Source organism: Colletotrichum karsti, assembly GCF_011947395.1.
Source record: "Colletotrichum karsti strain CkLH20 chromosome Unknown Scaffold25, whole genome shotgun sequence".
Taxonomy (NCBI): Eukaryota; Fungi; Ascomycota; class Sordariomycetes; order Glomerellales; family Glomerellaceae; genus Colletotrichum; species Colletotrichum karsti.
The window spans coordinates 512,922-537,943 of record NW_024065925.1 but is presented as its reverse complement, the minus strand read 5'-3'; the positions used below and the strand labels follow the sequence as shown (position 1 = coordinate 537,943).

The following is a 25,022-nucleotide window of genomic DNA, read 5'->3' as shown; positions in this document are numbered from 1 at the left end:
CAGCACTCAAGCGAAGTCAAGCGACCACAATCATGTCTCTCAAGCGAAAGGGAACAATGGAAGAGTTTGTGGTTTCCTCGGATTCATTCTGAGGGTCCGATGCTAAGGTTTCATTCTAGTATTTTCCAATCGAGGTCGATCAAGTTCTTCGTCGGCACCGAGGGGAAAGAGTTTAGCGTCCACGAGGCCTCTTTGGGCGCCGTGTCTGGACCCCTCAAAGCGCTTCTCTCGGGCGGCATGAAAGAATCGCTAGAGGGGATCGTTGTCTGGGATGACACCGAGTCCTCAACCTTTCTCGGACTCGTCGAATTCGCGTACACCGGTGACTATTCTGTGCCCGATCTTCGCCAGACCGACGAGCCCCGACCAAAACATGTCACTATGGCATCCTTTTCGAAGAAAGATCAGCAGGATGACCCTGGAGTGCATTTCCCCTCGATGCTTTCCGAGATGAACAGCGACCGGAGTGCCGGAGCTTATGTCACGATAACTGACACCAGACTTAAGTTCTGCGAGAAGCACTTCGACGAGGGCAGAGAGAACCCGCACGAAAACCTTCCCTTCGCGCGCGATATGGAAAAGAACGACCGTACCGGATATCACGGTGTCTTCATGCACCATGCCAAGCTGTACGTCCTGGCCGACAAGTACGTGGCTGTCACGCTCAAGTCGTTGTGTCTTCAGCGAGTGCGCGTCAGCCTGCGCAATGTTCCCGGGAGCCCGGAATTCGTGGATGTTCTACGCGATCTTGTTGTCTACGTGTACGACAACACCACGGCATCTGACGAACTCCGTCGTCTGTTAGTCAGATATTGCGTTGCGCGGGTCTTCTGGTTCAAAGTTTGCGGGTTTCTTCAACGGATGCGGAAGGAGCTGCCGGAATTTATGGCCGATGTCCTGTTGGAGTTCACTCCTTCTTTGTGGTTCGAGCTTGATAATTGCATGTGCGGCACTTATAATTAAAATAGAGGTAATTTTGTCAATTTGATTCCTCGCCTGCGTTGTCTTCGTCACTATCCTGTGTTTATTGCCTTCGCTTCTTCTGACAATAAGCATACCGTGTTTTGCGAGACTTTCCATTGACCTGTCTCTCTTATCCAGTAATCACAGCCCATAATCCCATCCCAGTAACCAACACTGCATGTGCTCAGCACATACGACTGACTTCTTGCCAATACTCGGAGGGTATCATAAGAAAAAGCTCAGTTGCAACTTCCGGTAGTTCCTGCAAAAGGTTTCGAAAACAGTTTTGATCCATAAACCACTTCAAATCGGTGATAATGTACTTGAGCATGACTTTCCGTAGCTGGTCTTTGGGTCTCGTGAGGTTGCTGAGGTATCGGAGAACGAATATCATGTCATCCATGAAGTTTGCTGCTCCCGGGGCGTGGAATATGCTGTGTTTGAACCTAGAGGCGCAGAGGGTTTTCAACTCGCTGATGTCGTACTTCTCGGCGAGAACGTATAGCTTCGCGAGTGACATGTAATGTTCGAGATCGCAAGGGATGATCTTCTTTGAGGCTTCGATTTGCTCTTGGTTGTAGATAGTCTGGATGTCGTTGGTGATTCTGAACTTGCATGATTTGCTGCATTTGAAAGACTTTCTCGTGAATTGATACGCCGCGAGCTTTATACCTCCTGCCTTTTTGGCGCTCACGACGGCTTCGAAAAGACTTTGGGGGAGTTTGTCATCTCTTTTCTTGGCTTTCTTGTTTTGGTCGCTCGCCTCTTTCTGCTCATTCGACAGATTATTCATCCCGCCTTCCGGAGCGTTCTTGTCGACACAGCCCAATATCAAGAAGTCGCCGGTATAGGCGTATTCCATCAGGTTAACGAAGACCGCGGGTTCAACGTCTTCCCAGGTGACTTTGGCCTCGATGGATTCTCGCATGGGCCCAGTGACGAGAGCTCGGAGCGGGTCGGAAAGGCCGGCGATGGATTTCTCGTGTACACTGTAGCGTACTTTGTCGGGTCCGATGATGAATGTGATGTTTCTGGAGGTGAGGAGCCTGCGCCCTCCGTTAGCTGGGGAGGTAGAGACCGGATACTTAAATGAAACTCACTCATCCATGTCTCTTTTGCGCTTGAGAGACATGTTTGTGATCGTTGGCGATTGGCGGCAAATTTGCCATTCGGAATGGTGAGGTAAGAGGCAGGAAGGTGGATTGTGAGTGCTGCGAAGGTATTGTTGTAGCGAAAGAGCCGACGTCGGTCTCGGGCCAAAAAAAGAAAAAGACGAAAATAAAAGACGAAAAAAAACCGAAAAAAGATATGATTTTTTTTTCTAAAAAAAAAAAAAAAGACTAAAAAAAGACTAAAAAAACAAACTGTGATGAAGGTGGTTGAAGGTAGTTGACTCTTTAGTTGGTTAGGCAGGCTTAGAAGAAAAGCCAACAATAGAGAAAGTTACTCCCTAAGGTGTTGCTTGATACAATGTTCTTGTTTTTTTCTTACCTTATGCCACGTGCCACGCGATAACAAAACTGTTTCTGATAGAAGGAGCCCTGAAGGGGCTGGATCGATATTTTCTTTCGTATAAGCTTGGGGAAAAGGCAAGAGCCATCGTTCTGGGTCTGACCCCAGGAGCAGTACCTGCCTTTTCTTCTTTCTTCCATAGGTAGCATTCACCGTGCCTTGAGGTAGGTAATCGATTGAGTCTGGCGTACGTACACATGCTCTTTTTCTGATGTTTGTTGGAACCCTCGACCTACAACGGAGGCCAAGCAGAGCAATGATGTCTTACATAGGTTGTAACTTCAAAAAGGTGCAACCTCGTTGCCGCCTCCCATCTTGGAAATTGGAAAGTTGTACCTGTCTACACTACTCGATCTGCTACTCCCACTGGCGATTTCGTGCCATGAGCATCGATCTGCTCAGCGTACATCTCATGCCTAACAACCACATTATTGGCTTGGGCCTCATGGAGATGGTGGCCCATGGATGACACTTGTGAAGTCTGCAAGGTCCACTCCGTAGGTGCCACCGGTGACGCCGTCTGCTGGGTGTCATACCCATGCACCTCTTGATACGACGGACTGCTGCCTGTCATGATGGGCTGCTCCATGTATTGTCCTTCTGTTGATGTCTTTTTGTTCCGGAGACAGCGAAAGATCAGCCAGCCTCCGACGCCAATCAGCAAAACCGCTCCGAGAGTCGCTCCGATCCCGATCCCGAGGGCTGTTCCGGCTGACAACGCCTGTTCCTTGACAGAGTCTGATTCAATGGGCTCTGTGGTTTCCGTCGTGTTCGTTGTGGCGGTCACTGGGTCGGTGATATTGAAGTAGTGACATGTGACTGCCCAATTTGCCATGTCCTTTCCCGCCTCGACCAGTTCGAAGTAGTAGACGTTGCTTAGATTCGGGTTGACGAAGCCTTCATCGGATATCTTCCACTTGTATTTGCTGTCTGTCGTGTTTTCTATTTCACGTAAAACAAAAGGTCAGCTTCAACTCATCAATGTTTTTCGCCAATAGTCGTGTCCCGGTTAAGTGACTTACCCTGTAGGATGACATAGTCAAGCGCCTTCGTCGTATCGTACTCCTGCCACAACACCAACTTCGCCGACTTGAAGTCCATATCCCATCCAATGTCCAAGTATTCGCCGCGAACATAGGCGTTGTTGTCCCGGTAGTCTCGGACGTAGCCGGGGCCGGGTGGCCGACGGAACCGTGACTCGGCCCGGACCCACACCGGTGACAGAAAGCCGAGTAAGAAAAGAAGTGTCGCCCGCATGTTGTTTGTCGGTGCAGACAGCTCGGTGTTTTGTGCTACTGGAGAGAGTCGGAGGAGGCGGATCAACAAAAAGGTGATGCCAGACGATCATCGCCGTACTTATCTACCATCCAACGGATCACTTTGGAGATGAACATGGATCCTCCTTGTCGAATTGGAAGTAAGCACTAGTTCCTGCTGCATATAGCCCCTTGTCATACGTGGTTTGGGGGTAGGGTCGAAAGTTGAGGCTGTGATGCTGTGCCTGCCAAGACTCTTCCAGATGGTCTTCCTTCCAGCTGGTCTTCATACCTATCACTGGGCTTCATTTGGATCTTGGTTGACTTGGCTCGATATTCAAAAATAGCTTGTTCTCATGCCCGCCTTCCAGCCTTACCTCACAGCCACATCAAGAAGCAGCTGGTACAGCTTCCAATCAGACATGCAGTGCTCGCATTCCATTACATCTCAAACTTCGAAACCGAGATTTGCCAGTCTATTTTGACCAGGCTCTGATGCTTAAACGTCTACCTAAAGGTCTCGGTCCCTGAAAGGTATCTAATTGGCTATATATACGCGCAGATTTGGTGGAAGTCGAATGACAAATAAGGAGCCTGGCATACCTTATTTGAGTAGTACACCCGCCAATTCAGCAGCAGGTTTTATCCGCAGCCTGCAGCCTGAAAACGACTATTCTGATTTCACTATTATTGTTGCCAATCACGGAAACATAATATCGATACCTAGAAGCCCCCCAGGTTGTCCAGGCTCTTGAGTCCGAGGTGACGTATCGGGTGTCTGGAGATAGCCCCACCACGACAGGCCAGCGAAATAATAAGCATACTGGTTTCACAAAACATTGGCAATAGGCAACAGGCAATTTCATTGGGTTGTTGGGTGATAAGCCGTATTGTCTCCCTCTTTTCACGAAAAACCTCAAACATACGAAACGACGGGACGGAGACAGGACAGAGACGAGATGAGACCAAAAAACATACAACACCGGGGATTCCCCAGTCGTCACCGACCTGGGTACTAGTCCGGCCCTTTCCAGCTTGACTATGGGAGAGCGGACGGGATCCCGTATTTTCTGGAAGGTATGATCGTATGTGCTGGTCTTGGCGCAGAGCTGCATCTTGTATTTCCACTTGGGGAGTCGGGACGGCTGAACGAGGAGAAAGAATCTGAGGTTCAAATAAGGCAGTAAGAGTAGGATTCCGACATGAAAGTGGTCATTATTATACCCGCAGAACCGTCAAGATGCCTCGCGAAGTCATTTGGTGATGTGTATCCTGTGCACCTCGCCCCAATTCAGGCACTGACTCTCTCTTGGCCAGTTTCTTCGCCATTCTTTCTGTGCGGATTTGTACCTTCTCCTCAGCAGCCCAAGACCTCGGTGGGCGTTTACGTGTGTTCTTGGTTCGCCGGCTTGTCGCGTCTGTCGTTGACGTGACTGCCGACAAGACCACAGTTCCTGCAGTGTTCGTCTTGCGAGGCCGTCGGTCCTTCAGCTGCCTTGGCGCAAGGCAGACAACACTGTCTCAGCCTCACATGACATGACGTGGTGACACTTGTGTGTCTATTGGTGTCCGCTATAATGTCTGATGCAAGCCACCAGCAGCCAAAAGACCACATTTTTCCACTTTGTTGTCGTAGTGGTGGAATTTTCGGCCCCTGGCCAGTTGAAGCTCGGGTCGCGAACCAGATTCGTGCCTTCCTCTTCATCAAAGTTAGCAGTCTGCAACCTTCGATACCTTAGGCGACGATCGGCCTGCTCCCGTCGCAACCTCTGCCCTTTACTACTACTCTTGCAAAAAACACAAACCCGACTTCTTCTTCACGGGCTATTTCGAATCGAACCACAGAGCCCATCCCTCCTTTGGCAATCGATAGGCCCGCACGATCAATGGCGTCTTCCCAGGCTCTCGACAGCCCCGACCACTATACCGTCGCCTGGATCGCTGCCCTTTCGATCGAACGAGCTGCTGCTGAGGCGATGCTAGACGAGGAACATGCGACACCGGCGGGCTTCATCAAACACCACACCGACAAAAACGTCTACACATGGGGCCGTATAGGACAGCACAACGTCGTTGTCGCCAGTCTCCCGGCTGGGGTCTACGGGACCACATCGGCTGCGACAACTGCATTGAGCCTCCTTGCCTCTCTCCCTTCTATTCGCGTTGGCCTCTTGGTTGGCATAGGCGGTGGCATCGCCCGGCCGGACGAGGGCCAAGATATCCGCCTCGGCGATATCGTGGTGAGCCAGCCTGATGGGACGACGGGTGGGGTCTGTCAGTACGACTTATTCAAGGCAAAGCACGGTAACAAGAGGGAACGTAAAGGGTTCCTCAGACAGCCTCCGACAGTGCTGCTCAGTGCGCTTGCTAGTATCCAGGCTCGCCATAAGCGGGAAGACTCGAAGGTCACCGATTTCGTGCGAGAAATGTTGGAGAAGTATCCCAAGATGGGAAGAAGAAGCAGGAAGGATCCCGGCTTTGCCTATCAAGGTACTGAAAACGATCGTCTCTTCAAGGCTTTGTACGACCATGTTCCCGGGCCGGGATGTCAGGACTGTGACGCCGCTGGCGAAGTCCAACGTGACGCCCGAGACTCTACCGACCCTGAGATTCATTACGGCATCATCGCATCAGGAAACACGCTTATCAAGGACGCGACAGCGCGCGACCAGATTGTTGCTGATGTCGGCGAGGACTGTCTCTGCTTTGAGATGGAGGCAGCCGGCCTCATGAACCAGTTTCCATGTCTCGTGATCCGGGGCATTTGCGACTACGCTGATTCCCACAAAAACGACCAGTGGCAACAGTATGCGTCAGCAACGGCGGCCGCCTATGGGAAAGAGCTCCTATCATATGTGCCGGTGGCAGAGGTGCGGGATACCAAGCGAGCACTGGATGTGCTTGAGTCGGGTTAGTCTACCAATCGAACTGCATGGCCTGAGTTTGCCCACTCGGACGCGCTCTGACAGACTCTGTGATCTATAGTTGATCACAAACTCGATCACTTGGAGCAGACAACTTTCGAAACGAAAGCCGCTGTTGTCTGCATTGCATCCGAACGCCACGCAGATAAGATCGCATCTTGGCTTCAGCCGCCTGACCCGTCTACTAATGCTAATCAAGCGAGAAAGCTCCGTCATGAGGGAACGTGTATGTGGTTCTTGGAGCATCCGGCTTTCAAGTCGTGGAGCACCGGCCCACGCCGGTACTCGTGGCTACATGGACTTGCTGGATGCGGCAAGACGGTTCTCAGCACGACGATTCTGGACCATCTCGCCAGTGACGAAGATCGAGTGGTCCTCAGTTTCTTCTTCGACTTCAGCGACACCCGAAAACAGAATTTGGATGGCATGCTTCGGTCTCTGGCTTTTCAACTGTACCAAAGCACGACGACTGGTACATCACGATTGGACGACTTATTCAAGAATCATGACAATGGTAGGTGCCAGCCTGCTACGAAGGCGATCTCGGGTGTCGTTTGCGAGATGCTTGCTGCCAGCACAGGGGTTTGTGTCGTCCTAGATGCCTTGGATGAGTCAACGACCAGACGCGAGCTACTGAAATGGCTGGAAGACGTTGCAGCTAGGCCGGATCTGGGCCACGTACAGCTGCTTTGCACAGCCCGCCCTGAACCGGAGTTCCTGGTGCGGTTTGATCGCATGATGGGGAAGGAAAGTTGCATTTCGCTTGATAGAGAGGCGGTCAACACCGACATCCGGGCGTATGTTGCAGGGCAGCTCGCGGCCCGATGGGAGTTCCAACAGAAACATCTATCGCAGGACCTCATCGAACAGATCGCGAAGAAGGTTGGAGGCGGAGCCGATGGGATGTAAGTACTTTCAGACCATGCCTTCCACTGGTCGCTGACATCTGCCGCAGGTTCAGATGGGCCGCCTGCCAGGTAAACAGTCTTGCCGAATGCAAAAGCCCCAGAATGATCCGAGACGCGCTCCAACACCTACCGAAGGATCTGGAGGAAACTTATGAGAGAATGTTGTCCAATATCCCTAAACGCGACAAAGACAACGCCATACGCCTGTTACATTTTCTCGTTCACACACCTCGGCCTCTCGTGGTAAACGAGGCCATTGAGATTCTGGCCACGGACATAAGGACGCAACAGCCAGGCTTTGACAAGGAAAGCAGAGTATTCGGGGAGAGCGAAGTACTCGGCCATTGCCCGAGCCTGATGTCCATCGTTGAAGTGACGGAGCGTATGCATTATTCAGGAGGGGGATTCCTTGAGCTAGAACCAAAAAAGCAGCTGCATCTCGCCCACTTTTCGGTGAAGGAGTATCTTCGCTCTCTGGAATGGTTCGGCCCTTCGGTGAGCGGCGTTACTATCACGAAGACTTGCCTGACATACCTACGGGGCGTTTCCGGGAACCACAAAACCATTGTGGGTGACTATCCCTTTGCAAAACTAGCAGCAGAAATCTGGACGAGCCATGCTGCTTTATCGCAGAGTTGCGAAGAGGTGTTTCAGGCATCGCTTGCATTCATAAAGGAAGAGGAGACCTTTCAGCGATGGGGCCACTTGCATCAAGCTGACTGGCAATCGCCGGGGGACCCCTCCCCTCCGCAAGGATCCAGATTCTACTACGCCTGCCTTGGGGGTTTGACGAGGGTAGCGCAAGAATTGATGCGATGGGGCGTGGACGTCAACGCGGAGGGTGGCTATTGCAATAATGCGCTGCAGGCCGCCTCATTCGGTGGTCACTACGATGTTGTGAAGATATTATTAGATGAGGGCGCGGATGCTCATAAGAAGGGCGGCAAATACGGAAACGCACTGCAGGCGGCCTCGCACAGGGGGCATATTGGCGTTGTGAACCTGCTCCTGGATAAGGGGGTGGATATGAACTCGCGGTGCGGCGAGTATGGAAACGCACTTCAAGCGGCCTCATACAGAGGCCATATCACCATCGTGAAACTGCTCCTGGGGCAGGGGGCGAATGTCAACGCATTAGGTGGACTTCACGGCACTGCCCTCTCTGCCGCCTCAAAGCAAGGGCACATCGACGTCTGGAAGCTGCTTGTGGCAAAGGGGGCAGACATTTGCGCGCGGGGCGGTCGTTGGGGTAATGCCCTGCAGGCTGCTTCGACATTTGGCCACATCGACATTGTGAAGCTTCTCGTGGAGATGAGGATGGACGTCAACACGCCGGGCGACGATTACCACCATACCGCCCTGTCCGCCGCGTCGAATGGAGGCTATACCGACATTGTGGAGCTGCTCTTGGCACATGAGGCGGACGTCACCGCCGGCAACGCCCTGTGGTTTGCCTCAGAAAATGGCCACAGGAAGATCGTGGAGCGTTTGTTAAAAGGGGGGGCAGAAGTCAACAGGACGTACAGTGATGGCACTCCTCTGTACATCGCCTCGCGACACGGTCATGCCGAAACCGTTAAGCTGCTCCTGAAATGGGGGGCGGATGCTAACACACGGAGCGGCTACTTTGGTGGCGCTTTGCCAGTCGCTTCGCAAAATGGTCATGACAATGTTGTCAAGGCATTGTTAGATGCGGGCGCCGATCCCAACGCACAGGGCCGCCAGTACGATAGTCCTCTGCAGATCGCGTTGTGTGAAGGAAGGATTGGGATCGCCAGGCTGTTGCTGGACAAAGGAGCGAATGCCAATACGCCGAGCAATGATGGCTACGACAATGCTTTGCGAAAGGCGTCGATTCATGGTTGGGGAGATATGGTGAAGCTGTTGTTGGACGAGATTGGGGCCGACGTGAACGCGCAGGGCGGTAACGCTCTACAGACTGCCTCCTCCAACGGCCACGCCGACATTGTGAAATTACTCCTGGATAAGCGGGCAGACGTAAACGCCCAAGGTGGCGAGTACGGAAACGCTCTGCGGGCTGCTACAGAGAACGGTCGGTTTGAGGTTGTGAAGATTCTTCTGGATTCGGGGGCAATTATCGGGGACTCTATGTGTGCCGCCATCAAGGGAAATCACGACGACATCGTGAAACTGCTCCTGGAGAGGGGGGCGGATGTCAATGCGCGAAGCGGCCAGTACGCGAGTACTTCGGACTTTTACTCGTTCTGGGCACAAAAAGAGACGCACAACGATACGAATGCCACTGCTCTGGAGATGGCCTTGTCCAGAGGTTATTTCGGTATTGCGGAGCTACTCTTGGGGCAGGGTGCGAACGTTGAAGCAAATGCTGTGCGGGCCGCCGCCTCCCACAGCCGTATTGATATTGTGAAACTGCTCTTAGAGAGGAGGGCGGTTGACGGCGACCTTGACGATGCTCTGCGAGCTGCCGTGTCTAGTGGTCACTTGGGCATGACCAAACTGCTATTGGAGAAAGGGGCGAGCGTCAAAGCAAATGCTGTACAGGCCGCTGCCTCCCACGGCCGCACCGATATCATGAAATTGCTCTTGGAGAAGAGGGCGGTCAATGACGACCTCGACGATGCTCTGCGAGCTGCTGCTTCTAGTGGTCACTTGGGCATTGCCGAACTGCTATTGGAGAGGGGTGCAAATGTCAAAGCAAATGCTATACAGGCCGCTGCCTCCTACGGCTGTATCGATATCATGGAATTACTCCTAGAGAAGGGGGTAGAGCTCAACCCCCAGGATGGCGACTTCGACAATGCTCTGCAGGCCGCTGCGTCTAGCAGCCACTTCGGCATTGCCAAACTGCTATTAGAGAAGGGGGCATACGTCAGTGGAGACGCCATACGGGCCGCTGCGGCCAGGGGTAATGGCAACATTGTGGAGTTGCTCTTGGAGAAGAGGATGAATCTCCACGCCCGGAATGGCGAACTCGACGATGCTTTGCGAGCTGCGGTATCTAGTGGCCACAGTCACGTTGTGGAGTTACTCTTGAAGAACGGAGCAGATGCTAACGTACATGTTGATATGTACGGCGATGCTCTGCAAACTGCCTCGTGTGATGGTAAATTTGATATTGCGAAGCTGTTATTACAGGGAGGGGCGAAAATCAAAGCAGAGGGCGGCTTTTACGGCAATGCTCTGGAAGCCGCTTTGTCCAATTGCCACTGGAGCATCGCCGAGCTGCTTTTTAAGAGAGGGGCTAGCATTCAAGGCGGCGATGGTTACTCTGCTTTGCGTACAGCGTTGGAGGATGGTGAAGCCAACATCGTGGAGCTTCTCTTGGAGAACGGGTCATTTCTCGGCGCGGAGGGCGGCAATTATTGGCCTCTCCTACGAACAGCGTCGGAGAAAGGCGACACCGGTATCGTAAAGTTGGTCCTTGAGAAGTTGACGGATTTTGATGCCGAGAGCGGTAATCTCAACGATGCCCTACGGGCCGCTCACAACAAGGGCTTTGGCGATATCGTAAAGATGCTCTTGAAGAAAGTCGCGGATACCACCACGGAGGGCAATGGGTTTGGGTTTGCTCTGGAGATCGCCTCGGAGAGGGGTCATTCCGACATAGTGAGGTTACTCCTGGAAAAGGGATCGGATCTCGGCGCGCAGAGTGCAGAGCTGGATAAGGCTTTGGAGGCTGCTCACAAAAAAGGCTACAGTGACATCGTGGAGATGCTTGAGGAAAGAGGGGCAACTAGGAGTTGATATATTTAGCTTCGTCGCATGATATGTGGATAGAGTGGCTTGTGAGAACCAATAGTTTATATATATCAAGGGAATTCATCACAAACTATCGACACCGTAGTTCAGCCGCATCTAGACGATGGAGCGACACTATTAATGGGCAAAACTTCCCTTCATGAATTCCCACACGGCTTGACTGGTAACATTGTAAGTTTCATTGGTTTAAGCTCCATGTACCTATGACCAGGTTGTCCCAAGGTGCCCCGAACTTCTGTGCATAATACAGCTTCTTTGCATCTTGAATCCATTTCCGTGGTTAGCCGTTCTTCGGTCCCGGTACATCACTCTTGAAACGCCCCTGCCCTGCGACATTCGCCTTCATCTCCAGCCTTGTCTGAAGCCTCCTGGCCGCCTTTTCGGCCTTGTCAAGCTGCTTCTTCTGCTTCACGAGAAGACTCCTCTGCTCAGCGGCGGGGAGGTGCGCGAGGGCCGCGCGGTCGTTGAGGCTCATGCGCGCCAGCTGGGTCTCGACGAGGGTTTCTTGCTTCTGAGCTCGCGTGAGCGCCTTGCTGTCTGGTTTGTTCTCGGAGGCCGGTGGTGCTGTGAGCTGGAAGCTGGCGTTGGACTCGTCGAGTTCGGGTCCGGCTTCTAGGAGGTCTTTGGAAGGAGATGCGGTGGTCTTGTTTCGAGGACGGGATGGACCTGGGGCGGAACGGTGGGCGAGCGTCTTGCCGGAGGGTAGGTGGATGGAGCTTCCTTCTTCGACGGCATCTGCGATGGCCTTTCTTGTTACACTCCCTCCCTCTCCTTCTCCTCCATCCTCGGTGTGCTTCTCGTAAAAGTCTATGTACTCGGAATCCTCGGCGTTGATATCGAAGCGGCAATGATTCTTGCCAACCATATGCTGTTGCACGGCCGCAGAAGTCCGCCGTTGCGTTCCGCACTGGAGACACTCGCGGTAGCCGTAGACAACCAAGTGAAGATATCGCACCAGCGTCTCGAGATCGACGATGAGTCTCTCTTTATCCGGGATGAACATCCCGTGGGTCTTCTGCATGTGCGCGACATTTTCGTCAAAGTCCTCCGAGACGATGTTGCAAAAAAGACATTCTTCGGGCACGAACTCGCCCTCGGGTTCAGAGTCGATCTCGGCGTCGGAGACGGACGAGGACGACGACCCGGACGCCTCCGATGCGGCGGTTGTGGGGCTGCTCGGCGCGGTGGGTCCTTCGGTGGCGGCGAACTGCGCCGCTGTGAGGGGCTCTAGGCCGGCGACGCGGCGTTTGAGGTTGGTGACGTGCCATTGGCTTTTCGAGTGCGCGCGGCGGGTGTCTGGGCTGTCGAAGTGGATGCCACAGGTGCCGCAGGACGTCGCCGATAGCTTGAAGTGGGAAGTGCTTTGGTTTTCCATAGTTGCAGTGGTTGTTGTGGCAGTGTTGTTTGTCGTAGTTGTGCCCAGCATCATGTGAGATCGTTGGTTTTCTGTGGTCGATTGATTCGATGGAAGCAGATCGATAGACTCTAGTTGCTTGATGTGAATTTCACTGATCAAAGACATCCCTCCCGGGGAAAATGAGCTGGCTATATACTCGAATCTTATCTAGGTAAAGAAGAAACCTCTTCCAAGGAAAAGCGAAAGCTCGTGCCGACCACAGCGACGCCTAGAGTTTCTGGCAGGAATCTCATCCTTGATTGGCGAAGCAGCTCTGCATTACCAAAACACAGCCGACACCACGCTGGTTCGGCATCATCCATTAGTATTCAGTGACTCAAAAAGTGGGTCCCGTTTGACAATGATGTCTCTTTCCTGGCTCCGATGAGGTGCATAATTGCTTGACGCAGAATTTCAATGTCAAATTGTCAACATTTCACCAAAAGTCTAGAGTCGAGATTGGTGCAAGAGAAAGTGAGTCACCCACACCAACATGATTTGGAGCCAAGACCTTCCTATTCGGGACTCGTGGTGGCCACCAATTGATGAGCCATCATGAGTCGACCCCACTACGGTCCGAGTGACAGGGGGGCGCGGTTGACCGTGCCGAACTCAATTGCGGGCTTGACGTCCGTCGTCCACAGACACCGAGATCGGCAAGGTTGGACGACCGGTTAGAAAATGTTACGTTGGTTTGGAAATCGCTCATGATGTGGGCGATTGATTGCACGTAAAGCCAGTACATCCTACAGCCCACGACATTGAAGCCAGGCTTTCCAGAGTCGTGGGCTTCACAACTGCCTTCTGTTCATGACACACTCGACATGCTTGGGAAAATATGTTGTTTAATGAACTTGGTATCGAATGACTTTTTACTTGCTTCTCTCTACCCCCACCTGCAACATCTTGAGAAATCACGGCATGCTGACTCCTCTACCTCTCTGCTCTAACATGAATCAAATCCGCCGTGGGTCTCGTTATCCGAAAGTGTCCCAAAATGCTCAACCCGCAACTCCTCTCAAATTCACCGTCCTTCCTTAGTAGCTGCGTCCGAACATGACGTACTCCTTGGCCTTGGCCTGGCATTCGGGGTTCAAGCACTTGGTGTCAGCGGGAACGCCGCCCTCGGGCTGCTCGAAGGGAATGCACAGGGACTTCATGCCCATGGTGGGCTGCTTCTTGCCCTCGGGGAGAGTGGCGTTCTCAGGGGGCTCACTGGTGGTGAGCTCCTTGATGCGGTCCTCGCACTTGCCGTCCAGGCAGAAGGGAATGAGAACGACGTTCTTGGTGTCCAGAGCGGGAATGACCTTCTCCCAATCGTTGAGGACAAGGCGGTGGTCACGGAAGGACTTCTCGGCCTTGTTGTACATGTCGGACTGGATGGTCTCGAGGAGCTCGGGAACCTTGGTGGAGAGTTCAGCCAGGGGAAGGGTGCCCTTCTCACCGGTGTCACGGCGAGCATAGCTGACAACCTGGTTGGCCATGTCCTTAGGGCCGAACTCAAGACGCAGGGGAACACCGCGCAGCTCCCAGTCGTTGAACTTCCAGGCAGGAGTGTAGCCCTCTCTCAGGTCAGACTCGGCACGAATACCAGCCTTGCGGAGCTCGTTACGGAGGTCGTCGGTCTTGCCCTCGAGCTTCTCGCGGTCCTCGGGGGTAGTCTTAGCAGTGATACCGACGGCGATGAGAATGACCTGAGTCTTGGCAATACGAGGAGGGAGGACGAGACCCTTGTCGTCACCGTGGATCATGACCATGACACCAATGACACGGGTGGACAGACCCCAAGAGTTCTGCCAGACGTGGATCTTCTCGCCCTTCTTCTCGGGGTTCTCGACGGTGATGTCGAACATCTTGGAGAAGTTCTGACCCAGGCAGTGAGAGGTAGCACCCTGGATACCACGGCCGTTGGACGGGATGTAACCCTCAACGGTGGTGGTGTAGTAGCCACCAGCGAACTTCTCGTTCTCGGTCTTCTTACCGCGAACGACGGGGACAGCAAGCAATTGCTCGTACACACCAGCGTAGAGCTCGAGGATCTCGAGGACCTCCTTGCCGGCAAGCTCCTCATTAAGGTGAGCGGTGTGGCCCTCCTGCCACAGGAACTCTCTTGTACGGAGGAAAGGAGTCGTTTGCTTGGCCTCCCAGCGGACGACAGAGTTCCACTGGTTCAGGCGGAAAGGAAGGTCGCGATGGCTGCGAATCCACTTGGAGTAGTAGGGGTACATGACGGCCTCGGAGGTGGGACGAACCGCGACGGGAACCTCGAGGTCCTTGTCACCGCTAGAAAAGTCATTGTCAGTCGGGGTCATGGCGGTTTCGGAGGGAGAGATCGACTTACGCCTTGGTAACCCAGGCCAACTCAGGGGCGAAACCCTCAACGTGGTCCTTCTCCTTCTCGAGAGACTTGGACGACAAGAACATGGGGAAGCTGGTCTCGTCGACGCCCATGTGCTCAATGCGCTCGGAGAACCACTTGCGGATAACACCCCAGATGTACATGGACGCAGGGCGCAGGATGAAGAAGCCAGCAATCTCGTTGTAGTACTCGACCATCTCGGCCTTGAGCACGACCTCCTGGTACCACATGGAGAAGTCCTCGTTCTTCTTGACAGTGATGCCGATGATGTCGTCCGTCTTCTTCTTGCCACCGACAACGGGAAGGGCGGCTTGCTTGGCAGCCTTCGCAGCCTTTTCAGCAGCCATCTTGGCCTGCTTCTCGGCCTTCTTCAAGGCGCTCTTGGATTGTTCGGGGGCAGGAGCGTCGGCCATGTTTGCGATGATAGCTGCGGATCGCAGAGTCGTCTCGAGAAGGGTATCGGCTTTTAAGAATCGACGGCGTGGTGCCCAGGTCGGCCTGAGTCACTCGAGATTTCGGGCAGAGATGGATGGCAGTGCGACAGGACAGAGACAGCGGGAAAACTGCCCCGCACTAAAATGTGAGTCGTGTGTCGAGCTGTTGGGCGCGAGGGAATGAGGGGTCAATTGGCAGCCACAGGGGACCACACAGAGATGGCCCGGGCGCTTATCAAAAGCGGGACTGTTTACCGTTTTACTGGGGAAAGCAGCACTGTATGTCACCCGGGAAGTCGCCCCTGGGTACAGTTTCCTTATCATATCACACAGTCCTTATCGGAAGGTGCACCTCACCAGCCACACCGCTTTCCCGGTTCCTGGAACAACTCGGGTCCGATAAAAAGTTGCGTCGAGGGGACAAGGCCTGGCAGGCACAGCGCAGAAGCTTCTATTGCTGTCCAGGCACACACCGACGAGCTCCCCCCAAATCCACCATCAACCACCTCCCATCCCGCGATTCACCATTATTGCAGGCAGTGAGGCGCAAAAATGGCTTCCATGTTCGAGCAGTCAGGGAGCGGCACCCTTTTCTTGGGCGGCCAGAAGATTTCCGGCGCCGATATTCGAGACCAGAACGGTATGTTGCTGCTCTGCTCCCCACGATCCACCTGTAGCTTCATGGTGCTGACAAACTTGCAGTTCTCGCGACCCAGGCCATCGCGAATGTCGTCAAGAGCTCGTTCGGCCCCAGCGGTCTGGACAAGATGATGGTGGACGATATTGGTGTAGGTTCGGTGGCCCCTTCCCTCTGGACCCCGCTAAACCCCGGCATAGGACGTCACGGTCACGAACGACGGCGCTACTATTCTCAGCTTGTTGGATGTCGAGCACCCGGCGGGTAAGATTCTGGTCGATCTGGCACAACAACAAGACAAGGAGGTCGGCGATGGCACCACATCCGTCGTCCTGATTGCGGCCGAGTTGCTGCGCAGAGGAAACGAGCTCATGAAGAACCGCATACACCCCACCACCATCATCACCGGCTACCGACTCGCCCTGCGTGAGGCCGTCAAGTACATGAACGAGAACATCAGCATCAAGGTCGAGAACCTCGGTCGCGAATCCCTCATCAACATCGCCAAGACCTCCATGTCCAGCAAGATCATCGGCGCCGACTCCGACTTCTTCGCCAACATGGTCGTCGACGGCATGCTGGCCGTCAAGACCACGAACAACCGTAACGAGACGAAATACCCCGTCAAGGCCGTCAACATCCTGAAGGCCCACGGAAAGGGCTCTTTGGAGTCCATGCTGGTCAAGGGTTACGCTCTCAACTGCACAGTCGCCTCCCAGGCCATGCCCACAAGAATACAAGATGCCAAGATTGCGGTGTTGGATATGAACTTGCAGAAAGAGCGTATGAAGCTGGGTGTTCAGATCACAGTCGATGACCCTACGCAACTCGAGCAGATCCGCGCGAGAGAGTCTGGCATGATTCTGGAGAGGGTAGACATGATCCTGAAGGCTGGCGCCAACGTCATCCTGACGACCAAGGGTATCGACGACATGGTTCTGAAGGCGTTCGTCGAGAAGGGTGCTATGGGTGTGCGCAGATGCAAGAAGGAGGACCTCCGAAGAATCGCCAAGGCGACTGGCGCCACGCTGCTCAGCACACTGTCCGACCTCAACGGAGACGAGAAGTTCGACCCCGCGTACCTCGGACACGCCGAGGAGGTTGTTCAGGAGCGCATCTCAGACGACGAGTGCATTCTCGTCAAGGGCACCAAGACCCACACCTCGGCATCCATCATCCTCCGTGGTCCCAATGACTTCACCCTGGACGAGATGGAGCGTTCTATTCACGACTCCCTCAACGCCGTCAAGAGGACTCTCGAGAGCGGCAGCATCGTCCCCGGTGGAGGTGCCGTCGAGACCGCCCTTCACATCTACCTCGAGGAGTTCGCCGGTACCGTCGGCTCCCGCGAGCAGCTGGCCATCGGCGAATTCGCCCAGTCTCTGCTCGTTATTCCCAAGACCCTGGCCGTCAACGCGGCCAAGGACGCCTCAGAGCTTGTCGCCCAGCTCCGTTCTCGGCACGCGCTCTCCCAGCGTATCCAGGAGGGCGAGGGCAACGAGGACGAGAAGATTGTCGCGCGCAAGAAGGCCTATAAGAACTACGGCCTCGACTTGACGCGCGGCAAGGTTATCGACGAGGTCAAGGCTGGTATTCTGGAGCCCAGCATCAGCAAGATCAGGCAGCTGAAGAGTGCCGTCGAGGCTTGCATCAGCATCATGCGTATCGATACCCTGATCAAGCTGGATCCCGAGCAGAGAGAGGAGGACGATGGCCACGGCCACTGAAGCGGCGGCGTGTATGAAAATAAAACAAAATTAGGCCACGGGGAGTGATCAAGGTTAGACGGTTCATAGATCATTTGTTAATGATACCTTGCCATGCCAATCTGGACTGTTTGTTGTCCCGTACCCGCCAGTCTTGTTCCGTGTAATGATTTCCCCACCGCCGTAGTATGCAAGTCCGCGTAGGATGATATACAGTCTAACACCAACCAAACTTCTCGTTCAGTACCCACTCGACGTCTCCGTCGCCGTAAAACATCAAACTCGCAATGCTATCAGTCTCCCTCTCCACAAAGTCGTGCGGAATGCCCGCCTTCTCTACCAACCTTCTGACTCTGGAGTCAGGGTTCCACAGCTCAATGTTGTTTGACTTCCACTCGGCCGCTTCCGACCTCGCAAGAGTCAAGAGCTCCTCGATGGCCTCCTGCACGTACTCGTCGCCGCTGTTCTCGTCTTCAATGACCAACCTCAAGATGTGCATGGTGTTACCCTCGGGCTTCTTCAAACCGCCGTAGTATCCCCTCGTCCAGACAGCCCACACCCTCTGCCCGCGCTCGCCGACCACGGCACCCCTGACCGTCGGTGTCTTTCCAAAAATGTGCTTGGTCATGAAATCCTCACGCATCAGATGCCACAAAATCGCGTCGATATCCGGCAGCAGCGACACCCGCGTCTTGTTCCTTTTGGACTCCTTGGACAGCCTCGCGCGCAGCAGCTTCTCGTCGACGTGGCTCAGCTCCGCGAGCTCGTGGTACCCCACCGGCTTCGCCTTGCCCTCCCTCCCCTCGACCGCGGCCTGCGGCGGGAAAGACAGGTGGGCGCTGTCGTACGGGTGCCAGCCCTGCTTGGCGTAGAACTTCTTCCCAATGTCGGAGAAGAGGACGGAGAAGGCGACCTCGCCGTCCTTGATGTCCCCCCACTGCTCGCCCTTGGACATGCGGGCGCCCTGCCAGCCGCCGAGCTGGGGGCCGAGCATGCTCATCATGGTGGAGGCGTAGCCCTTGCCGCGGTGGGAGGGCTCGGTGAAGACGGAGGCGATGCCGTGGGCGACGGCGTCGGCGACGACGGTGCCGTCGGGCTTCGCGGCGAGGGCGCGCTTGCGGATGCTCTCGCAAGAGGAGAGGATGGGGCGGGCGTCGGGCGGCTGGGAGGGGTCGGTGAGGATCCACTGGGTGATGCCGCCGTTGCGGCTCATGGGGACGGTGGTGAGGTACTCCTCGCGGCGGAGGTACTCGTCGAGCTCGAGGGCGGCGCCCCATTTCTGGTGCGTCGAGGTCCACACGCGGATGCGCTCGGCCGGGGTGGGCTGCGTGAGGATGAGGTCTGCTTCCTGGGTTGAGCCCATTGTGAGTTGCTCTGCTTGCGTGTGTGTGTGTTCTTGTGTGTTGTCTTTTGGGTTTGCTGGTTCAGGTCAATTGGGTCTATTTACCACCAGGCAGGACAAGTTGATGTGGAATGTAAGAAGAAATAAACACCGGCTTGACAAAGTCCGGGATGGGAAGGACAAAGCACAGTCCTTATCAAGACCTCGTGCTTCTCGGGGGACGAGTGCCCCACCAAGACGAAGGCAACGATGGCGGGGAAGACCCAGTTAACCCCAGGATTGAGACGACCAGTTCAAGCCTCTACCCGGCATAAGTCAAGGCAAGGGAGTGGTAGGGATGGGGCCCCAGCGATACGGGAACCTGCAACATCGCCAGGCCAGCCCTCAGATTCGAGACTTGGGTAGAGAAACGTGGACTGGGAGGTACAAAACGTGATACACATCCCCAACCCGCTTGCGGGAAGAATGGTCAGCAGGTCCACAAGCGGCCGTGAAGGAAAGCCAAGCGGATGGTCATCTTACGTCACGGGATGAGGCTAGTGGTTGACGAGGAGCCTCGATCTCGCTGGTGAGTGTTAGCAGGAAGTACTCTCAGTTCAGTTCCGTCCGAGGCGTCCGTTTCGAAGAGAGCAAAAAGTGGGCAGCCGTGTCTCTCTCTCTACGAAAGCTCGGAAACTCTCTGGGCCTTCTTTTAGGTAATTGTTTTGTCTTGGAGCCTTGATCCGCCAGCCGGTGCGGACGCAATGGGCAGGTCACGCCGGGCGGTGCGCCAGGCGGGTGGGGCGGGGCCCCATCCAACCGGGCGTCATCCCGAGCCGGCGGAAGCCGATGGTAGGCGGGGCCGGTCCCCGGTTGGACGCGGGCGTAAGTTCATTTTAGCTGGAGAGAGAGCGCAGTGGAATTCCAGCGCTCTTCCTTTTCCCGCCCTGCCCGCGCTGTGTGGTACTTATGGAATAGTTACAGCTTTCTGGAAACACCCACCGCTAGAGTCGTGACTTGTGGTTGTTCAAGCGAGGGATGCCCTTGTCCATCTTAGTCGGCTGACTTGGCTGAACTTCCAGACGGAGCGTCGAATGTCGGGACGTCTGTGTGGTCTTGTGGGAGAGCCTTGGCTGGTGATGGTGTCGTCGACGGTGTTCATGCGCCGCCCGCAGTAAGGGTCCGGCCTCTTGCCATCCATGAACTAATTAGCAAGCCATGTTTCTCAACGGCGACTTCATTACATGTTGTATTCGTAGCTGTGTTACTGTTACCAAATGCTCAACTCTTATCAACGCCATTCCTCCACTAGCATTCCATGGCCAGATCCCATGCCTTATCTCGTACTACGTATCTCACCGCAATGAATCGCCCTCAAACTCTATCAAACAAAAACGTCCCTCCACCTTCCGTTCCCGTAGCACCCCTGCCCCTCAACACCCGCACGACAGCATCGTGACCCCTCGCAACCACGCCCTGCAACGCGGTCTGTCCACCCCACCCAGATCCAGCCTCGATCCCGGCCCCGGCATCCAGCAACATCTCGCACACCCGAACATGCCCGCCCTCCGCCGCCGCGTGCAGCGCCCTGCCGCCCTTGAACCTGCTCCCCTCGGCATTCACAGCCGCCCCGGCCTCCAGTAGCCTCTGAACAAGCCCCTCGTCCCCGCGCAGCGACGCCGCCTGCAACGCCGTCAGCCCTTTGTGTCGACACGCGGGCGCGTTCACGTCGGCCCCGTGATCCATCAGCAGCGCGGCGATCTCCACCTCCCCGTGCGCCGCCGCGGCCTGCAGCGCCGTTCTCCCCGCCGTCGTCGCCGGCGCCGCGTCGACGTCTGCTCCCCTGGCCAGCAGCAACTCCACGACGTCCGTCAAGCCCGCGGCCGAGGCCGACTGGAGCGCCGTGGCCCCGTAGTACCGCGCAGCCGGCGCGTTCACGTCAGCGCCTCTTGCCAGCAGCGTCTCGACGATGGTCACGTCGGGCCGGCCGCTCGCGATCTGCAGCGCGTTCCGCGCGTCGTTGTTGCCCGGGGCTGCGTCTACGTCCGCTCCGGCTTCGAGGAGCGCCGATACCACCTCGGCGTGGGATGCCAAGCATGCGGCCTGGAGGGCGGTGCGGCCGTAGTATCCTTGCGGCGGTGCGTTGACGTCGGCTCCGGAGGCGATGAGGGTGCGTAATGTTGGTAGGTCGCCGGCGCGGGCGGCTTGTTGGAGGGGAGTCCAGCAGTCATCCTCTGACGCGCTCTCTCCGTCCGCTTCCTCTAGATTTTGCATGCTGGGATGCTTTTGTGATGAGGGTGGGATTTTTGAAGATCCCAAACTGACGCTAAGCTATCTGGCAGCCTAGCTAGTCTTGCCGTGACATTGGTTAGGGATGTGAATCCTTCCATGCGTATCTCACTACAGAGATTTGGGAGCGCTTTGTCAGTGATCAAAAGCAGAACTTGAAATTGGTCGTGTGAAGCGCAACGCAATTAAGTTATCATCTACTGTGATCTGCTAATTCCCAGTCTCGGCCTTCTTTTTGCTCTCGCTCTTCTTCTCTGGCTCTCCCTTCTTCGGCTCATTCTTCGAACCGGCCTCATTTTCGTAGTCTCCGCCCTGCTTCTCATACTCCTTGGCCAACTTTGATGCCTGTGAAGAAGTTAGCTCCTGTGTTCCATAGCGCAGTCCCAGACACGTACCTTCCACGCAGACCATTGTCCCTCGCCGCCGCCAGACTTGTTGGGCTCTTGCTTGATTTCTAACGGCAGCGAATCAACGAACAATCTCCAACATTCTCATCGCGATAATCTCACCTTCCTTGAGCTCCTCTCTCAGCTCGGGGTCGGTAGGCTTTCCCTTGGACGAAGGCATCTTGCGCGAGGTGGTTGTGAGGAAGTGTCTGTTCGGAATGGACTGATTGGGTCGTCGAAACAACTGAAACCGAGTTTGCTGTTTGGCGAGTGTTCGCAGAGGCATTGGCATTGGCACAGATGATCCCACTTTTGAACTGAGAAGTGTTGCTCTGGGACTGCTGCATCGTCATGGCCAAAAACAAGCTTATTACACTGGATGATGACGATGTATGACGCCCACGACATCAGCCACTTTTCCCGCTCGGCTGGGACCGCTGAACGGCCGGCACAACCCACAACCAAGTCCGTGCCGTTCCCGGCCGTTCGGTGCTCGAGACCCACGCCCTTGGTCCCGGTCAGATCGTTCGTTTCCGAGACCATCAAGGTACTTGCGCGAGATGTCCAAGCATTCAGAGAAAGCAAAACTTTTATTCATTGCCCTGAAGGCACTCTACTCTATCCCGGTGCCCAGCCCTTCTTCGGGCCCGTGTCATGTTGTCATCATCATCAATCGAGAATAAGCAAAACTTGGTGATCGTCCCGAACTCAGTGAATCGAAACCGGCTCAAACTCAACCCCCTCCCCGGCCGCCTCGCCCTCCATGATGCCGTGCACGTACGCCGTGCCCACGATCCGCCTCATCCCCTCCCGCTCCGCGCTCCTCCTCAGCACGAACGGCGCGTTGCACCCCTTGACCACCCAGATCTCGTCCCCGGCCTCGGTCCCGTCCGGCACCATTCCCACGTACTTCTCGCCCTTGGCCAGCACCAGGTCCAGCGCCGAGCGCGTGGTGAAGACCCGGTTGATGAGGATCTGCGCCGCCGCCACGAGCGCCTCGTTCGCCTCGTCCGCCGACACCCCCGACAGCTGGATCTCCTTGCGCAGGAGGTCCCGCTCGGGCCGCTCCGGGTCGAGGTCGTCCTCCTCGACGGCCGCGCAGAAGCGGTACGCCAGCTTCAGCGTCGACATCGGGATCTCGTCCTCGATCTCGGCGTCCGCGCGGAAGAAGGTGAGGGTCCGCAGCACGGCCTCCAGCCCGGATTCTTCGCCGGTGGGGTAGGAGCCGGGCTTTTCGAAACCGGGGATCTTCTCGACCAGCTTCGAGAGCGTGAACATATCCTTCTTGATCCACATGGAGGGGCGGTCGGCCTGCAGGTGGGCCGCGCGGGGGACGCCGCTCATCTGGGCGATGGTGTCGACCTTGACGCCCTTGAGCATCAGGACGTCCTCGGCGTTGTTGGGGTCGAAGCCGAAGTCGAAGCCGGTCTCGCCCGCGGCCTCGGACTCGGCGGCGTCGGCGACGGTCATGCGGCGCCAGGGCTTGCGGAAGTCGGGGAGCCAGGAGGGGAACTTTGTCGCGGCGCCGCCGCCGTTGAGGTTCTCCGCGATGCCGGCGTGGTCGAGGAGCTCCTCGCTGAAGGGCTCGTGGAGGAGGGTGCGGCCGAAGCGGAGGGCCGTCTCTTCGAAGGCCTCGGAGTAGTCCGGGCGGAACTCCTCTCTGTCGCCGTCCGCGGCCAGGCCGAGGAGCGCGAAGTACAGGTCGCGGGGGTCGGTGGCCTCGACCTCGCGGAAGGAGAGCAGGAGGCTCAGGAGTTCCGTTGAGCGCTTCGGGTCTTCGTCTTCGTCCTCGGACTCCCACTCGCCGTCTTCACCCTCCTGGGCCTCGTCTTCATCGTCATGGTCGTGTTCGTCGTCTCCTCCGCAGCATCCTCCTTCATGGTCGTGGTCGTGGTCGTGGTCCTCGTCATCATCGCAGCATCCATCATCGTCGGCGGTTCCTCTCATAGCACCGAGCTGGTAGAACCGCAGCCTCTGCGCCATGTTCGCCATCAAATCCGCCGCGCTCTCGACCTCCTCGCCCTTCTCATCGATCAGCGGCCATGGCGGGCTCTCGGGCTCCTCCAGCGCAATCGTCGCCGGCCAGAGCTGCGCCCAGTTCACGCTCTTGTCGCCGCAAATCATCACCACGTCCCTCGCGAGGATGAACTCCTGCACGATCCACACCCGCTTGAACCACGCCCTGTTCCAGAACCGCGAGACGGCCAACCACTTCTTGTCGCCCTCCAGCGGGAGCTCCGCCTCGGCGCCGGTCGGCGCGTCGGGGACGGGCTTGCCCAGAGAGTCCTCCAAGAACGCGCGCGCGCCGGCGTTGAGCTCGTTGGGGATGTTGACGCGCCAGTACTTCTCGATCAGCTCCATCGCCTCGGCGCTGCCGTCGGCCTCCTCGCCGAGGTACGCGAGCGTGCGGCGCGCCGCGACGTAGATGTCGTGCGTGAGCATCACCTGCGCCTGCTTCTCCCCGGCGTCGGCCTGGTTGATGCAGACCGCGTCGACCCAGAGGAGGCGCGGGCGGTCCGCGAGGCGCACGCGCTTGAGGCAGCTGAAGAGGTTCTCGGTGATGGAGACCTCGGCGGAGGACACGGTGATGGTGCGCGGGGTGTCGGTGGAGCCCCAGACGTACGAGACGGCCTCGTACGAGTCGGGCGACTCGGGGAGGTCATCTCCATCATGCTTGGCCGCCTCGTCGATGTAAGGGTCGATGGGGCGGGTGAGGAGCTCGCCCTTGAGGGGCTCATCGGTTTTTCCTGGCGAGAGGGAGAGGATTCTGAAATCCCGCTCGCCGAGGGCGGTGTAGTTGAACCCGGCCATGCTGAAAAAAAAAATCGGTGGAAGCTCAAGTGTGCTTTGCTTGTGAGCTTGTCGATTTTTTTTGTTGGTGGTGCAAGGTGGGTGAGTGATGTGTGAGGTGAAAAATTTCGTGATCGTTTTTGGAGATGTGGAGTGAAGTTGGAGATGAGATCCAGGAAAACGCTGCATCAAGATTCCCACTGTGGATGGATGAATTTTCATTGGCGGCCGTGCGACGTTGATTGCAAACAAGCAATGACCCAGTGTGACACTAATACGCAATTAATCGTTTTCCTCTATTTGAAAGTCTTCAAAGTTTATTATAAAATATTGTCGTTGATTGTCAAATGAACCTCCTTATTGTTTTAGTTGCGATGGCGAAATTCACAGAAAAGCCTAA

General features: G+C 55.8%; 11 protein-coding genes across 11 annotated transcripts; 3 read left to right on the top strand and 8 right to left on the bottom strand.

The window, feature by feature from the left end:
* Positions 1 to 32: 32 nt before the first annotated feature.
* CkaCkLH20_07879 (uncharacterized protein) lies at positions 33 to 963 on the top strand (the record flags this gene model as incomplete). The annotated part of the gene is made up of 2 exons (XM_038890595.1): positions 33 to 64; positions 120 to 963. The coding sequence occupies 2 exons, from the start codon at positions 33 to 35 to the stop codon at positions 961 to 963; spliced, it is 876 nt and encodes a 291-aa protein (XP_038744203.1).
* A 184-nt stretch (positions 964 to 1,147) lies between these two features.
* CkaCkLH20_07878 (uncharacterized protein) lies at positions 1,148 to 2,095 on the bottom strand (the record flags this gene model as incomplete). The annotated part of the gene is made up of 2 exons (XM_038890594.1): positions 1,148 to 2,009; positions 2,064 to 2,095. The coding sequence occupies 2 exons, from the start codon at positions 2,093 to 2,095 to the stop codon at positions 1,148 to 1,150; spliced, it is 894 nt and encodes a 297-aa protein (XP_038744202.1).
* Positions 2,096 to 2,815: 720 nt separating this feature from the next.
* Positions 2,816 to 3,732, bottom strand: CkaCkLH20_07877 (uncharacterized protein; the record flags this gene model as incomplete). Its single annotated transcript, XM_038890593.1, has 2 exons — positions 2,816 to 3,417; positions 3,498 to 3,732. 2 exons carry the CDS (start codon positions 3,730 to 3,732, stop codon positions 2,816 to 2,818), a joined length of 837 nt encoding a protein of 278 aa, XP_038744201.1.
* A 1,885-nt stretch (positions 3,733 to 5,617) lies between these two features.
* Positions 5,618 to 11,289, top strand: CkaCkLH20_07876 (ankyrin repeat protein; the record flags this gene model as incomplete). The annotated part of the gene is made up of 3 exons (XM_038890592.1): positions 5,618 to 6,641; positions 6,717 to 7,560; positions 7,611 to 11,289. 3 exons carry the CDS (start codon positions 5,618 to 5,620, stop codon positions 11,287 to 11,289), a joined length of 5,547 nt encoding a protein of 1,848 aa, XP_038744200.1.
* A 295-nt stretch (positions 11,290 to 11,584) lies between these two features.
* CkaCkLH20_07875 (pre-60s factor) lies at positions 11,585 to 12,679 on the bottom strand (the record flags this gene model as incomplete). Its single annotated transcript, XM_038890591.1, has 1 exon — positions 11,585 to 12,679. The coding sequence occupies one exon, from the start codon at positions 12,677 to 12,679 to the stop codon at positions 11,585 to 11,587; it is 1,095 nt and encodes a 364-aa protein (XP_038744199.1).
* A 1,058-nt stretch (positions 12,680 to 13,737) lies between these two features.
* CkaCkLH20_07874 (prolyl-trna synthetase) lies at positions 13,738 to 15,472 on the bottom strand (the record flags this gene model as incomplete). The annotated part of the gene is made up of 2 exons (XM_038890590.1): positions 13,738 to 14,983; positions 15,042 to 15,472. 2 exons carry the CDS (start codon positions 15,470 to 15,472, stop codon positions 13,738 to 13,740), a joined length of 1,677 nt encoding a protein of 558 aa, XP_038744198.1.
* Positions 15,473 to 16,045: 573 nt separating this feature from the next.
* On the top strand, positions 16,046 to 17,857 carry CkaCkLH20_07873 (uncharacterized protein; the record flags this gene model as incomplete). Its single annotated transcript, XM_038890589.1, has 3 exons — positions 16,046 to 16,133; positions 16,196 to 16,281; positions 16,331 to 17,857. 3 exons carry the CDS (start codon positions 16,046 to 16,048, stop codon positions 17,855 to 17,857), a joined length of 1,701 nt encoding a protein of 566 aa, XP_038744197.1.
* A 196-nt stretch (positions 17,858 to 18,053) lies between these two features.
* CkaCkLH20_07872 (GNAT family protein) lies at positions 18,054 to 19,199 on the bottom strand (the record flags this gene model as incomplete). The annotated part of the gene is made up of 1 exon (XM_038890588.1): positions 18,054 to 19,199. The coding sequence occupies one exon, from the start codon at positions 19,197 to 19,199 to the stop codon at positions 18,054 to 18,056; it is 1,146 nt and encodes a 381-aa protein (XP_038744196.1).
* A 1,332-nt stretch (positions 19,200 to 20,531) lies between these two features.
* Positions 20,532 to 21,431, bottom strand: CkaCkLH20_07871 (uncharacterized protein; the record flags this gene model as incomplete). Its single annotated transcript, XM_038890587.1, has 1 exon — positions 20,532 to 21,431. One exon carries the CDS (start codon positions 21,429 to 21,431, stop codon positions 20,532 to 20,534), a length of 900 nt encoding a protein of 299 aa, XP_038744195.1.
* A 225-nt stretch (positions 21,432 to 21,656) lies between these two features.
* Positions 21,657 to 22,013, bottom strand: CkaCkLH20_07870 (uncharacterized protein; the record flags this gene model as incomplete). The annotated part of the gene is made up of 3 exons (XM_038890586.1): positions 21,657 to 21,791; positions 21,842 to 21,900; positions 21,956 to 22,013. The coding sequence occupies 3 exons, from the start codon at positions 22,011 to 22,013 to the stop codon at positions 21,657 to 21,659; spliced, it is 252 nt and encodes an 83-aa protein (XP_038744194.1).
* Positions 22,014 to 22,540: 527 nt separating this feature from the next.
* On the bottom strand, positions 22,541 to 24,643 carry CkaCkLH20_07869 (ankyrin and het domain protein; the record flags this gene model as incomplete). The annotated part of the gene is made up of 1 exon (XM_038890585.1): positions 22,541 to 24,643. The coding sequence occupies one exon, from the start codon at positions 24,641 to 24,643 to the stop codon at positions 22,541 to 22,543; it is 2,103 nt and encodes a 700-aa protein (XP_038744193.1).
* Between the last annotated feature and the right edge of the window lie 379 nt (positions 24,644 to 25,022).